Source organism: Salmo salar, chromosome 02 (genome assembly GCF_965601325.2).
Source record: "Salmo salar chromosome 02, fSalSal1, whole genome shotgun sequence".
NCBI lineage: Eukaryota > Metazoa > Chordata > Actinopteri > Salmoniformes > Salmonidae > Salmo > Salmo salar.
The window spans coordinates 79,111,719-79,127,364 of NC_138292.1; the positions used below are offsets into that span (position 1 = coordinate 79,111,719).

Sequence of the window (15,646 nt, forward strand, 5' to 3'; positions counted from 1 at the left end):
ATCTGACCTGCACTTCAGTAACACACATGCCGACACACTCTTAACTCCCTCTCTCTGTCTGTCTCTAACAGGGTTTTCCTGGTCCTCAGGGCCTGGTAGGCTTGCCAGGAGTTAAGGTAGGACTGTCCTAAATATGTTGTCAACATATACTACATATTAAACATGTGAAAGTTAAGGTAGGACTGTTCTACCATATTAAACATGTCAAAGTTAAGGTAGGACAGCCCTACCATATTAAACATGTGAAAGTTAAGGTAGGACTGTCCTACCATATTAAACATGTCAAAGTTAAGGTAGGACTGTCCTACCGTATTAAACATGTGAAAGTTAAGGTAGGACTGTCCTACCATATTAAACATGTCAAAGTTAAGGTAGGACTGTCCTACCATATCAAACATGTCAAAGTTAAGGTAGGACTGTCCTACCATATTAAACATGTCAAAGTTAAGGTAGGACTGTCCTACCATATCAAACATGTCAAAGTTAAGGTAGGACTGCCCTACCATATTAAACATGTCAAAGTTAAGGTAGGACTGTCCTACCATATCAAACATGTCAAAGTTAAGGTAGGACTGTCCTACCATATTAAACATGTCAAAGTTAAGGTAGGACAGCCCTACCATATTAAACATGTGAAAGTTAAGGTAGGACTGTCCTACCATATTAAACATGTGAAAGTTAAGGTAGGACTGCCCTACCATATTAAACATGTGAAAGTTAAGGTAGGACCGTCCTACCATATTAAACATGTCAAAGTTAAGGTAGGACTGTCCTACCATATTAAACATGTGAAAGTTAAGGTAGGACCGTCCTACCATATTAAACATGTCAAAGTTAAGGTAGGACTGTCCTACCATATTAAACATGTGAAAGTTAAGGTAGGACTGTCCTACCATATTAAACATGTGAAAGTTAAGGTAGGACTGTCCTACCATATTAAACACGTGAAAGTTAAGGTAGGACTGTCCTACCATATTAAACACGTGAAAGTTAAGGTAGGACTGTCCTACCATATTAAACATGTGAAAGTTAAGGTAGGACTGTCCTACCATATTAAACATGTCAAAGTTAAGGTAGGACAGCCCTACCATATTAAACATGTGAAAGTTAAGGTAGGACTGTCCTACCATATTAAACATGTCAAAGTTAAGGTAGGACAGCCCTACCATATTAAACATGTGAAAGTTAAGGTAGGACTGTCCCAAACATGTTGTCAACATATACTGCATATTAAACATGTCAAAGTTAAGGGGTAGGTTGTGATTAAAACATGCCAACACATATACACATATACTTTATATGACATATTCCATATGATATGATGAGATATGTCAAAATAAAGGTGTAGGTTGTAATTAAAATGACCCATGCTTTTTCTCTCAGGGGCCCCAAGGGAAGAAAGGGTTGCAGGGACTACCTGGGAATGATGGACCTACCGTGAGTACTGCATACACACACACTAACACACACACACACACACTAACACGCTAACACACACGCACACGCTAACACACACACATATGCTAACACACACGCTAACACACACATACACACGCACGCTAACACACACACACGCTAACACACACACATGCTAACACACTTGCACACTCACATACACATACACACACATATTCGCTCTCAACCATATTATCTTGTCCTCGTGTCTACAGGGTCACCCAGGGAGAGAGGGGACTCCAGGAGAGAAGGGACTACCAGTAAGTCTACCGGGGGGGTGTGTGTGTGTGTGTGTGTGTGTGTGTGTGTGTGTGTGTGTGTGTGTGTGTGTGTGTGTGTGTGTGTGTGTGTGTGTGTGTGTGTGTGTGTGAGATGTTACTGACGTGTCTGTGTGTGTGTATAGGGCCCCCGGAGCCAGGGGCCAGGTCCGGCGGGGGAGGCCCGGCCCGGCTGACTGAGGAGGTCATCCAGGCCACGGTCGACGAGGAGGGCCCAGTGCCACGGCGACGGTGAGGGCATTCTAAATCTATGTGTTCCATTCTGTTTGTTCTGATTCTGAGTGAAGGTACATTCTAAAGCTATGTGTTCCATTCTGTTTGATCTGGTTCTCAGTGTCTGGGTTCCATTGTAAGTGTGTGTTCTCTGTCTCTGGGTTCCATTGTAAGTGTGTGTTCTCTGTCTCTGGGTTCCATTGTAAGTGTGTGTTCTCTGTCTCTGTGCCACAGGGAGCGGACGGAATTAGAGGAATGAAGGGAAGCAAAGGGGAGAAGGTGAGAGAGGCACAGCTCTACCCTGAGATATCTGTTTTTCACAGCTCTACCCTGAGTTATCTCTGTGTTTTACAGAGCTTTACCCTGAGTTATCTCTGTGTTTTACACAGCTCTACCCTGAGTTATCCCTGGTTTTACACAGCTCTACTCTGAGTTATCTCTATCTTTCACAAATCAAATCAAACTTTATTTGTCATATGTGCAGAATACAACAGGTGTAGACCTTACAGTGAAATGCTTACTTACAAGCCCTTAAATCGGATTCTGTTAGGAGAGTACCTAGACACAAATAATCACACAGCCATTTTCCAAGCAAGCATATATGTCACATAAACCCAAACCACAGCTAAATGCAGCACTAACCTTTGATGATCTTCATCAGATGACACTCCTAGGACATTATGTTATACAATACATGCATGTTTTGTTCAATCAAGTTCATATTTATATAAAAAAACAGCTTTTTACATTAGCATGTGATGTTCAGAACTAGCATACCCACCGAAAACTTCCGGTGAATTTACTAAATTACTCATGATAAACGTTGACAAAATACATCAATTATTTTAAGAATTATAGATACAGAACTCCTTTATGCAATCGCTATGTCCGATTTTAAAATAGCTTTTCAGCGAAAGCACATTTTGCAATATTCTGAGTACATAGCTCGGCCATCAAGGCTAGCTATTCAGACTCACCAACGTCGGGGCAGCCTAAACTCAGAATTACTATTAGAAAAATTGGATTACCTTTGCTGTTCTTCGTCAGAATGCACTCCCAGGACTTCTACTTCAACAACAAATGTTATTTTGGTTCCAAATAATCCATAGTTATATCCAAATACCTCCGTTTTGTTCGTGCGTTCAGGTCACTATCCGAAGGGTAACGCACGAGTGCATTTCGTGACAAAAAAATTCAAAATATTCCATTACCGTACGTAGAAGCATGTCAAACGCTGTTTAAAATCAATTTTTATGCTATTTTTCTCGTCAAATAGCGATAATATTCCAACCGGGCAACGTTGTATTCATTCAAAGAGAGAAAGAAAAAAATGGCGAGTTCTCGTGACCGCGCATCTGCAGTCTCACTGTCCCCAGGCTGACCACTTACAAACTCTGCTGCTGTACTTTGCCCAGAGACAGCAGACACCCCATTCCACTTTCTGGCAGCTTTAGAGAGCCAATGGAAGCCTTAGAAAGTGTCACGTAACAGCTCAAATGCTGTAATTTCGATAGAGATGCAACAGAAGGACAACAAATTGTCAGACAGTGCACTTCCTGCATGGAATCTTCTCAGGTTTTTGCCTGCCATATGAGTTCTGTTATACTCACAGACACCATTCAAACAGTTTTAGAAACTTTAGAGTGTTTTCTATCCAAATCTACTAATTATATGCATATTCTATTTTCTGGGAAGGAGTAGTAACCAGATTAAATCAGGTATGTTTTTTATCCGGCCGTGAAAATACTGCCCCCTATCCCAAAGAAGTTAAATCGGGTACGTTTTTAATCCGGCCGTGAAAATACTGCCCCCTAGCCCAGACAGGTTAATCTAACCACATTGTCCGATTTCAAAAAGGCTTTACAGCGAAAGCAAACATTAGATTATGTTAGGAGAGTACATAGACACAAATAATCACACAGCCATTTTCCAAGCAAGGGTATATATCACAGAAACCGAAAACACAGCTAAATTATGCACTAACCTTTGACGATCTTCATCAGATGACACTCCTAGGACATTATGTTACACCATACATGTATGTTTTGTTCGATGAAGTTCATATTTATATCCAAAAACAGCATTTTACATTGACGCATGATGTTCAGAAAATGTATTTCCCACCAAACACCTTCCGGTGAATTTACAAAAATACTCATCATAAACATTGACAAAATACATAACAATTATTTTAAGAATTATAGATAGACTACTCCTTTATGCAACCGCTGTGTCAGATTTTAAAATAGCTTTACAGAGAAAGCACATTTTTCAATATTCTGAGTACATAGCTCGCCATCTCGAGTTCAATTCGAGACACAAAAAGCCAAAATGTTCCATTACCATACTTAGAAGCATGTCAAATGCTGTTTGAAATCAATTTTGATGGTATTTTTAACGTAAAATTGCGATAATATTCAAACCGGACAATAGTGTATTCATTCAAGGAGGAAAATAAAAAACAGCGTGCTCGCGGGAACGCGCATATCCAATCTCTTTGTCCTCTGGCAGACCCCTCAGAAACTGAGTTACTATACTCTGCCCAGAGACAGGAGAAGGCTCAATCCACTTTCTGAAGGCTTTAGACAGCCAATGGAAGCCTTAGAAAGTGCAACGTAACACCACAGATACTGTAGTTTCGAAAGGGACTAGAAAGAAGAACTACATTTCTCAGATCCTACACTTCCTGGTTTACTTTTTCTCAGGTTTTTGCTTGCCATATGAGTTCTGTTATACTAACAGACACCATTCAAACAGTTTCAGAGTGTTTTCTATCCAAATCTACTAATAATATGCACATATTTGACTCTGGGCCCGAGAAATAGGCTGTTTAATTTGGATACGTTTTTCATCCGGCCGTGAAAATACTGCCCCCTATAGCTAAGAGGTTAACCAACAATGCAGTTTTAAGAAAATCCCTAAAAAAGTATGAGATAAGAACAAATAATTAAAGAGCAGCAGTAAATAACAATAGTGGAGCTATAAACAGGAGGTACCGGTACAGAGTCAATGTGCAGGGGCACCGGTGTCGAGGTAATATGTACATGTAGGTAGAGTTATTAAAGTGGCTATGCATAGTGTCGTGTCTTTGGCTATGCCAGATTAAGTGATATTTCATGCTATTCTATAAAATCCTTTCTCTGTAATTAATATTACCTGATTAAGCTAATCATGTAAATGTAATTAACTAGAAAGTCGGGGCACCACGGAAGAATGTTTATAGAGCCGTTATCTTCCGAATAAACTCTTAAAATACTTAGTAATCTTTTACATCGATAGCCGCCATCTTAATCATCTTATTTTCAGTCTCATAATGAAAGTTAGAAATTCTTGGCTATCTTCACGAACCCTGGCTAACAAGTTGAATCAGCAATACAAAATTGGGTTTAATTATTTATTTACTAAATACCTAAACTAATCACACAGAATTACAAATACACAGAATACAAATGATGTCATACAGAAAACGTCTCAGGTGGACGAAACCTGTATGATGGCTGGTTACACAAAGGAAAGGGGGTTGGGCTTGAATGAAAGAGCGGGAAGACTTAGGAACAACGAAACAGCAGCTATGCTATCGTAAATACATTATCTTATGCATTACTCAATTACCGCCTATTTGGAAAAGGAAAATGCAATAAATATTTACTCTGAGCTGCGCTTCGGTATATTGGTCGAAGATGCTGGCCGGGTTGGCCAACAGATCTTCCTGTCCTCGGAAGAATGTCTCTGGTGGTACATTGTATACGTGGTGGTATCTTCGTCTGTTTGTTAGACTGGATCCGTCGTCCGTCCTTTCCTAGCCCACGTCTACAGCAGCCGCTGCTAACTCAACGGCTAGGAAGTATCACTTCTGTAGTGAATAAGCTCAAAGTTCATACCATTCGCCACCAAAGCTCACGCCGAGGTTGGCTTAGTTCTGTACTTGACGTGTGTCCTTCTAACGTAGAGGCTGCAGACCTCACGTACTGGAACATGTGGTTATCTTTTCGTCAAAGGCTTATATAGTGGAGAGGGGGAAGGATGTGTTTCATCGTTTATAACCCCTGTCTCTTCACAGGGGTGGGCCACTGATCAAGCAAGGCACTTTCCTTATGAAAACCCAATTCTCTCATTTGGAAGCTAAAATTACATTTAATCTCCTAACAAACAATTTCAATATCAAACATTTCAATTGCATAACAATTCCATATGACTCTGATAACTAGAGGGTGTATACTTTCCCAGGTACAGTTTATGTCGTCCTGTCATCAGTCATAATGTCTCAGATGACAACCGAACTGACATCCATACTCATTACATTCCAAAGCATATTTCCAACTGGTTTTATTACCAAAATATGGTTCCTTTCCCCATTTGTTTGATGTTCCCAGACTCCCTATATTTAACAGGACAGCAGTCCTTCAGGACAGCAGTCCTTCAGTAGGGTCAGAAAGAGAGGGGAAGGGAGAAAGGTATTTATGGGGGGGTCATAAACCTTACCCACAGGCCAACGTCATGACAATAGATAATAACAGAGAGCATCAGCAGCGTGAGGTGGGGGGGGGGGGGCAATGCAAATAGTCTGGGTAGCCATTTGATTAGTTGTTCAGGAGTCTTGTGGCTTGGGGGTAGAAGCTGTTTAGAAGCCTCTTGGACCTAGACTTGGCACCCCGGTACCGCTTGCCGTGCGGTAACCGAGAGAACAGTCTATGACTAGGGTGGCTGGCGGTCTTTGACAATTTTTAGGGCCTTCCTCTGACACCACCTGCTATAGAGGTCCTGGATGGCAGGAAGCTTGGCGCCAGTAATGTACTGGGCCTCACACACTACCCTCTGTAGTGCCTTGCGGTCGGAGGCCGAGCAGTTGCCATTCCAGGCAGTGATGCAACCCGTCAGGATGCTCTCGATGGTGCAGCTGTAAAACCTTTTGAGGATCTCAGGACCCATGCCAAATCTTTTCACCATGTTAGTTTGTTTGTGATGTGGACGCCAAGGAACTTGAAGCTCTCAACCTGCTCCACTACAGCCCTGTCGATGAGAATGGGGGCGTGCTCGGTCCTCCTTTTCCTGTAGTCCACAATCATCTCATTTGTCTTGATCACGTTGAGGGAGAGGTTGTTGTTCTGGCACCCCACGGTCAGGTCTCTGACCTCTTCCCTATAGGCTGTCTCTTCGTTGTCGGTGATCAGGCCTACCACTGTTGTGTCATCAGCAAACTTAATGATGGTGTTGGAGTTGTGCCTGGTCGTGCAGTCATGAGTGAACAGGGAGTACAGGAGGGGACTGAGCATGCACCCTTTAAGGGCCCCTGTATTGAGGTTCAGTGTGGCGGATGTGTTGTTACCTACCCTTACCACCTGGGGGCGGCCAGTCAGGAAGTCCAGGATCCAGTTGCAGAGGGAGGTGTTTAGTCCCAGGGTCCTTAGCTTAGTGATGAGCTTTGTGGGCACCATGGTGTTGAACGCTGAGCTGTAGTCAATGAATAGCATTCTCACATAGGCGTTCCTTTTGTCCAGGTGGGAGAGGGCAGTGTGGAGTGCAATAGAGATTGCATCATCTGTGGATCTGTTGGTGCGGTATGCACATTGGAGTGGGTCTAGGGTTTCTGGGATTATGGTGTTGATATGAGCCATGACCAGCTTTTCAAAGCACTTCATGGCTACAGACGTGAGTGCTACGGGTCGGTAGTCATTTAGGTAGGTTACCTCCGTGTTCTTGGGCACAGGGACTATGGTGGTCTGCTTTAAACATGTTGGTATTACAGACTCAGACGTGGAGAGGTGGAAAACATCAGTGAAGACACTTGCCAGTTGTTCAGCACATGCTCACAACTCTTCCCCTGAGTTATCTCTGTGTTTTACACATTCTCTACCCCTGAGTTATCTCTGTGTTTTACCCAGCTCTACCCTGAGTTAACCTTGGTTTTACACAGCATACCCTGCATTATCTCTGTGTTTTACCCAGCTCTACCCTTAGTTAGCTCTGTGTTTTACACAGCACTACCCTGAATTATCTCTGTGTTTCTGATCTGTTCTGGGTTGTAGGGTGAGGATGGGTTCCCCGGCTCTAAGGGAGAGATGGGGCTGAAAGGTGACGGGGGTGATAACGGGGTCCCAGGGTCGAGGGGAGAGGATGGTCCTGAAGGACCTAAAGGACAGGCTGGACCCCTGGGGGAGGCTGGAGCCGTGGGCATCGCTGGAGAAAAGGTAGGTGGTACACAGATGGGGTGTGTGTGTGTGTGAGGAAGGAGGTTGGGGGAGCGTGTTTGAATACGATTTTGAACCACTGTTGTCTGCCCTAGCCCACTGAGCTAAAGCCTAGGCATTACCTTATATCAAAAAGTTATATGAAGTCAACATTTCCAGAAGACTCAATCTTCTCTGCTTCTATTCCCCTCCTCTCTCTCTCTCTCTCTCTCTCTCTCTCAGGGTAAACTGGGAGTTCCAGGGTTGCCGGGGTATCCGGGACAAAAAGGACCTAAGGTGAGAGGAGTAAATATATCAAGTAAACAAATAAACATAATAGTTAACACAGATAAGGCTAACACATTGTTTGAACACAGCAGTAACACAGATATGGCTAACACATTGTTTGAACACAGCAGTAACACAGAGAAGGCTAACACATTGTTTGAACACAGCAGTAACACAGATATGGCTAACACATTGTTTGAACACAGCAGTAACACAGAGAAGGCTAACACATTGTTTGAACGTAGCAGTAACACAGAGAAGGATAACACATTGTTTGAACACAGCAGTAACACAGAGAAGGCTAACACATTGTTTGAACACAGCAGTAACACAGAGAAGGCTAACACATTGTTTGAACGTAGCAGTAACACAGAGAAGGCTAACACATTGTTTGAACTTAGCAGTAACACAGAGAAGGCTAAAACATTGTTTGAACTTAGCAGTAACACAGAGAAGGCTAAAACATTGTTTGAACTTAGCAGTAACACAGAGAAGGATAACACATTGTTTGAACACAGCAGTAACACAGAGAAGGCTAACACATTGTTTGAACGTAGCAGTAATGTTTCTGTGTGTGTCAACAGGGTTCGGATGGTTTTCCTGGATCTATTGGAGTGCTGGGAGAGAAGGGGAAGAGGGTGAGTGGTAGAGGGAGGCTTTATCATAGGGGGTGTTCATACATTCAATCTGGAGTGTCAGAGTGCGCTCTGGGCGTTCATAAATTCAGAGCGTTGTCAGATTGTCCGTTCCTAAATTCAGAGCATTGTCAGATTGTCCGTTCATAAAATCAGAGTGTTTCGCTCTAGGAGCGTTCAGAGCGCACACTGGCAGATCTGGCCGGAGAGTAGGGTTGATCCAAGCATTCTGACCTCACAACGGCAGTCAAGCACCCGAGCTAGCTGGCCAACGTTGGCTAGCTTACTTTCTACTTCCAGACACAAATGAGAGAACACTTCACTCTGACCATTTTACTCGACAGCAGAGCTGGTTAGGCTGTTTTCATGTTATCCAGAGCGTTGGTGACTGTAACTGTGCTACTGGCAACAATTTAATGATGCTTTTTTGACAACATTTACCGGCCATATTCAACGGGTGTTGAGTGTTCACAAAATCATCAGTTATTCTGCGCTCTGGCACACTCGGGCGAGAGTGCTCTGAAATAGGAGTAGATAGCCAGATGGAATTTACCAACGCACCCATATATAGATATTCATAACATAGAGATCCTATATGTAATTCTATGCCACACGGGCCCTGCTGGACATGGACACGTCAGTATTTATTGTATTTATATTGTGTTTCTATGTAGTTGAAACACACTTTCATCAAGTCGGTGCTTTAGAAAACACAAAGAAAGTATATTGTCAAGTACGGAATATTGTCAAGTACTGTATACAGTATATTATCAAGTACAGTATATTGTCAAGTACAGTATTGTCAGGTACAGTATACATTATATTGTCAAGTACAGTATATTGTCAAGTACAGTATTGTCAGGTACAGTATACATTATATTGTCAGGTACAGTATATTGTCAAGAACAGTATATTGTCAGGTACATTATATTGTCAAGTACAGTAAACAGTATATTGTCAGGTACAGTATATTGTCAAGTACAGTATTGTCAGGTACAGTATAAAGTATATTTCCAAGTACAGTATATTGTCAAGTACAGTATATTGTCAGGTACATTATATTGCCAAGTACAGTAAACAGTATATTGTCAAGTACAGTATATTGTCAAGTACAATATATTGTCAGGTACAGTATATTCTCAGGTACAGTATTTTGTCATTTACAGTATATTGTCAAGTATAGTATATTGTCAAGTAGAGTATATTGTCAAGTGCAGTGTATTGTCAAGTACAGTAATGTCAGGTACAGTATACAGTATATTATCAAGTACAGTATGTTGTCAAGTACAGTATATTGTCAGGTACAGTATACAGTATATTGTCAAGTACAGTATATTGTCAAGTACAGTATAGAGTATATTGTCAGGTACAGTATATTGTCATTTACAGTATATTGTGAAGTACAGTATATTGTCAGGTACAGTATATTGTCAGGTACAGTATATTGTCAGATACGGTATATTGTCAGGTACAGTATATTGTCAAGTACAGTATTTTGTCAGGTACAGTATACAGTACATTGTCAAGTACAGTATATTGTCAAGTACAGTATATTATCAGGTACAGTTTATTGTCAAGTACAGTATACAGTATATTGTCAGGTACAGTATATTGTCAAGTACAGTATATTGTCAGGTACAGTATATTGTCAGGTACGGTATATTGTCAAGTACAGTATATTGTCAGTTATGGTATATGGTCAAGTACAGTATATTGTCAAGTACACTATATTGTCAAGTACAGTATTTTGTCAGGTACAGTACATTGTCAAGTACAGTATATTGTCAAGTACACTATATTGTCAAGTACAGTATTTTGTCGAGTACAGTATTTTGTCAAGTACAGTATATTGTCAAGTACATTATATTGTCAAGTACATTATATTGTCAAGTACAGTATTTTGTCAGGTGCAGTATATTGTCAAGTACAGTATTTTGTCAGGTGCAGTATATTGTCAAGTACAGTATTTTGTCAGGTACAGTACATTGTCAAGTACAGTACATTGTCAAGTACACTATATTGTCAAGTACAGTATTTTGTCGAGTACAGTATTTTGTCAAGTACAGTATATTGTCAAGTGCAGTATTTTGTCAGGTGCAGTATATTGTCAAGTACAGTATTTTGTCAGGTGCAGTATATTGTCAAGTACAGTATATTGTCAGGTACGGTGTATTGTTAAGTACAGTATATTGTCAAGTACAGTATATTGTCAAGTACAGTATTTTGTCAAGTACAGTATATTGTCAAGTGCAGTATTTTGTCAGGTACAGTTTATTGTCAAGAACAGTATATTGAAAATATTGACATGTTGTTAATACATGAGTGGTGGTATGGTAATGGTAATGGACTGTATGGTGTACCCATGGTAACGGTCTGTCCTGTTTTCTTTTCCACAGGGCCCCGGTGGGGAAGCAGGCAGTGCAGGACAGAGGGGTCCTAACGTGAGTACTGTCTGTGTGTGTACATATGTGTGTGCGTGCGTGTGTGTGTGTCTGCTTATGTGTGTTTATCTGTGTGTGTAATACTGTTGTTTTTCCTACAGGGGGTGCGTGGGGGCCGGGGTGCCAAGGGACCAACAGGGAAGACAGGGGGAAAGGTCAGAGTTCAATCCATTCTAATCATTATGAGGTCATCATAAACTCTCTATCCAGCAGTAATAGCCATAACACAGCATGCATCCGAAATGGCACCCTAAAAAGTAGAGCACTACACAGAGAATAAGGTGCCTTTGGTAAGGGTATCCTATTCCCTTTATAGTGCACTATTTTTGATTAGTGCACTACATAGAGAATAGGATGCCATTTGGAGCATAACCTCAGTCTCACGCACACTGATTAATATTATAGTATATAGTATAGTATTATATAAGTTAATAGTATATAGTATAGTATTCTATAAGTTAATAGTATAGTATACAGTATAGTATTCTATAAGATAATAGTATAGCATACAGTATAGTATTCTATAAGATAATAGTATAATGTATAGTATAGTATTCTATAATTGAATACAGTGCATTCGGAAAGTATTCAGACCTCTTATCTTTTTCCACATTTTGTTACAGCCTTATTCTAAAATGAATTAAATGTTTTTTCCCCTCTCTCATCAATCTAAACACAATACCCCATAATGACATCACAATACCACATAATGACAAAGCAAAAACAGGTTTTTAGAAATTTTTGAAAATAACATTTAAAAAACTGTACTTTGCTCCGTTCATCTTTCCCTCGATCCTGACTAGTCACCCAGTCCCTGGCACTGAAAAACATTCCCACAGTATGATGCTGCCACCACTATGCTTCACCGTAGGAATGGTGCCAGGTTTCCTCCAGATGTCATGCTTGGCATTCAGGCCAAAGAATTCAATCTTGGTTTCCAAACTTCCATTTTAAAATGATGGAAGCCACTGGTCTTTGGGACCTTCAATGCTGCAGAAATGTTTTGGTATCCTTCCCCAGATCTGTGCTTCGACACAATCCTGTCTTGGAGCTCGACTGACAATTCCTTCGACCTCATGGCTTGGTTTTTGTTCTGACATGCACTGTCAACTGTGGGACCATATATAGACAGGTGCGTGCCTTTCCAAATGATGTCCAATCAATTGAATTTACCACAGGTGGACTCCAATCAAGTTGAAAAGACATTTCAATGATGATCAATGGAAACAGGATGCACGTGAGCTCAATTTCGAGTCTCATCGCAAAGGGTCTGAATACTTATGTAAATACGTAGAATTTTATATTTTATTTGTATAAATTTGCAAAAATTTCTCAAAACCTGTTGTTGCTTTATTATTATCGGGTATTGTATGTAGATTGTTGAGGATTTTTATTTTAAATCCATTTCAGAATAAGGCAGTAACGTAACAAAATGTGGAAAAAGTCAAGGGATCTGAATATGTACAGGCACTGTACATATATGTTTATATTCTGGACTTTGACATTGCTCGTCCTAATATTTCTAGATTTCTTGATTCCATTCTTTTACTTTTTAGATTTGCGTGTTTTGTTGTGTATTGTTAGGTATTACTGCACTGTTGGAGCTAGAAACACAAGCATTTCGCTACACTCACAAGAATATTTACTAAATATGTCTATTTAAAAAAATAACATTTTAACTTTATTTAACCTTTATTTAACTAGGCAAGTCAGTTAAGAACAAATTCTTCTTTTTAATGATGGCCTAGGAACAGTGGGTTAACTGCCTTGTTCAGGGGCAGAACAACAGATTTGCGACCAATACAATTGTATTTGATTTGTCTGTTTTCCATGCTGTCTGTCACAGGGCTCCTCTGGACATGATGGACCTCATGGACCAACTGGAGACAGGGTAAGGACAGGAACATCATGGTTCATTGATCGGTTTATTGATTGATTGGTTATTTAGTTGATTGGCTGATTTGTTAATTAGTACATTTGTTGATTGCTTGATTGGTTGTGTAAGTGTTTGATTGGTTGATTTGTTAATTGGCTAACTGGCTAACTTCTTAATTGGTTGAATAAGTGTTTGATTGGTTGGATAAGTGTTTGATGAATTAATTGATTGACTGTTTGATTGATTAATTTATGTGTTGTCTAGGGGCCTCAAGGGCCACAAGGACGGAACGGGGAATCAGGACCCAAGGGACCCAACGTGAGTGACACACACACACACACACACACACACACACTCACACACACACACACACACACTCACACACACACACACACACACACACACACACACACACACACACACACACACACACACAACACACACACACACACACACAAAAGAGTCTACTATTGAGGACGCTCAGTTCTGCTGTCATTGTAGTGTAACAGGATGTTGAATTGTGTGACTGTGATGTCCATTCCTGTGTGTGTGTAGGGTCCAGCGGGGAAAGATGGACTTCCGGGTCACCCAGGTCAGAGAGGGGAGCCGGTGAGTAGAGGATAGAGGTCACAAGAAGTTACCTAAATATACCTATCCATCCACTAATGTCTCTCTCTTCTCTATCTCTTGCTCTCTCTCTCTCCCTCCCCCTCTTTCCCCCTTCTCTCTCTCTCTCTCTCTCTCTCTCTCTCTCCAGGGTTTCCAAGGAAAGACGGGACCCCCAGGTCCAGGAGGTGTTGTGGGGCCACAGGTGAGTCTGATTGGTTGCTATGTGTGTTCTCTCTAACCTGATTGGTCTGTTTGTGTTCTCTCTAACCTGATTGGTTGCTGCAGGGTAAATCAGGTGAGACCGGGTCATTGGGAGACAGAGGTCACCCCGGGTCACCTGGCGTACCGGGAGAGCAGGGCTTACCTGGCGCTGCCGGGAAGGAGGGAGCTAAGGTAATTCTTCATCATCATAATCATCATCATAATCATCACAATCATCATCATTGTTTTCACCCCGATAATCACCATTACCAGTCATTACAAGAATCATCTTCACTGGTTAGTTCAATTGACCTCATGAGCATTCCACCAATCAGAGCTGTTGTTGTTGTTGTTTCCAGGGCGACCCGGGTACAGGAGGGACTTCTGGGAAAGCTGGTCCTCCAGGACTCAGGGGCTTCAGAGGCAGCAGAGGGGCCGCCGGGGGCATGGTAACACACACACACACACACACACACACACACACACACACACACACACACACACACACACACACACACACACACACACACACACACACACAGACACACAGACACACACACACACACACACACACACACACACACACACACACACACACACACCCTGTGATGGTGTGATAGCAGTGTGTTCTCCCCAGGGTCCTGCTGGTCTGAAAGGAGGTGAAGGACCAGTCGGAGCAGCAGGAGCTATAGTGAGTCCTCTCTCCTCTCCTTCTACTTCTGTCCTCTCTCTCTATTCCTCACTTCCTCTCTCTCCATCTTCCCTGCCAACACAGACCACAGACAGTGTGAAGATGTATAATGCACATATGTATATCCCCACCCCCCTCCCCCTCTCTCTCTCTGCAGGGGGCCGGTGGTGAGAGGGGTCCTCCAGGGTCAGCCGGTGCCATTGGTCAGCCTGGGAGGGCAGGGGCTGTGGGTGGACCTGGACCAATGGGAGAGAAGGGGGAACCGGTAGGTACTGTAAAGGTGTTCCATATTCTGAGTTCTGAGTTCCGTATTCTGAGTTCTGAGTTCCATATTCTGAGTTCTGCGTTCCGTATTCTGAGTTCTGAGTTCTGTATTCTGAGTTCTGAGTTCCATACTCTGAGTTCTACATTTCATATTGTGAGTTCTGTGTTCTGAGACCCTATAGTTCCAGAGTTGTGTGTAGGTAATGTAACTGTCTGTCTGTCTGTCTGTGTGTTGTGTTGTCCCAGGGAGGCGCCGGCCCCATCGGACCATCAGGACAGGATGGAGACCAGGGACCTCTAGGACTACCTGGAGCTGCAGGCCCTGCAGGACCCCCAGGAGAGGATGGAGATAAGGTAACATGGCCCTGTCCCTGTGTGTGTTGTTGTTGTTGTTGTTGTTGTTGTTGTGTGTATCTGAAGGCATTTATTGTGTGTGTGTGTGTGTAGGGAGAGACTGGAGGACCAGGGCAGAAGGGCAGCAAAGGAGACAAAGGAGAATCAGTGAGTCTACTGAGATAATTACTACAC

The 15,646-nt window shown here is 42.0% G+C and overlaps 1 protein-coding gene across 1 annotated transcript in view; it reads left to right on the plus strand.

The window, feature by feature from the left end:
- The window catches only part of LOC106593482 (uncharacterized), an 86,297-nt gene that overhangs the window by 47,208 nt on the left and 23,443 nt on the right, over positions 1–15,646 (plus strand). The window contains exons 23-42 of the mRNA XM_082967396.1: positions 72–116; positions 1,384–1,437; positions 1,671–1,732; positions 1,859–1,880; positions 2,181–2,225; positions 7,973–8,134; positions 8,357–8,410; positions 8,986–9,039; positions 11,433–11,477; positions 11,579–11,632; positions 13,324–13,368; positions 13,618–13,671; positions 13,909–13,962; positions 14,111–14,164; positions 14,248–14,355; positions 14,523–14,612; positions 14,801–14,854; positions 15,012–15,119; positions 15,365–15,472; positions 15,566–15,619. Of these exons, the coding sequence (XP_082823522.1) occupies positions 72–116; positions 1,384–1,437; positions 1,671–1,732; positions 1,859–1,880; positions 2,181–2,225; positions 7,973–8,134; positions 8,357–8,410; positions 8,986–9,039; positions 11,433–11,477; positions 11,579–11,632; positions 13,324–13,368; positions 13,618–13,671; positions 13,909–13,962; positions 14,111–14,164; positions 14,248–14,355; positions 14,523–14,612; positions 14,801–14,854; positions 15,012–15,119; positions 15,365–15,472; positions 15,566–15,619 (1,326 nt within the window). The remainder of the gene's footprint in view (positions 1–71; positions 117–1,383; positions 1,438–1,670; positions 1,733–1,858; positions 1,881–2,180; positions 2,226–7,972; positions 8,135–8,356; positions 8,411–8,985; positions 9,040–11,432; positions 11,478–11,578; positions 11,633–13,323; positions 13,369–13,617; positions 13,672–13,908; positions 13,963–14,110; positions 14,165–14,247; positions 14,356–14,522; positions 14,613–14,800; positions 14,855–15,011; positions 15,120–15,364; positions 15,473–15,565; positions 15,620–15,646) is intronic.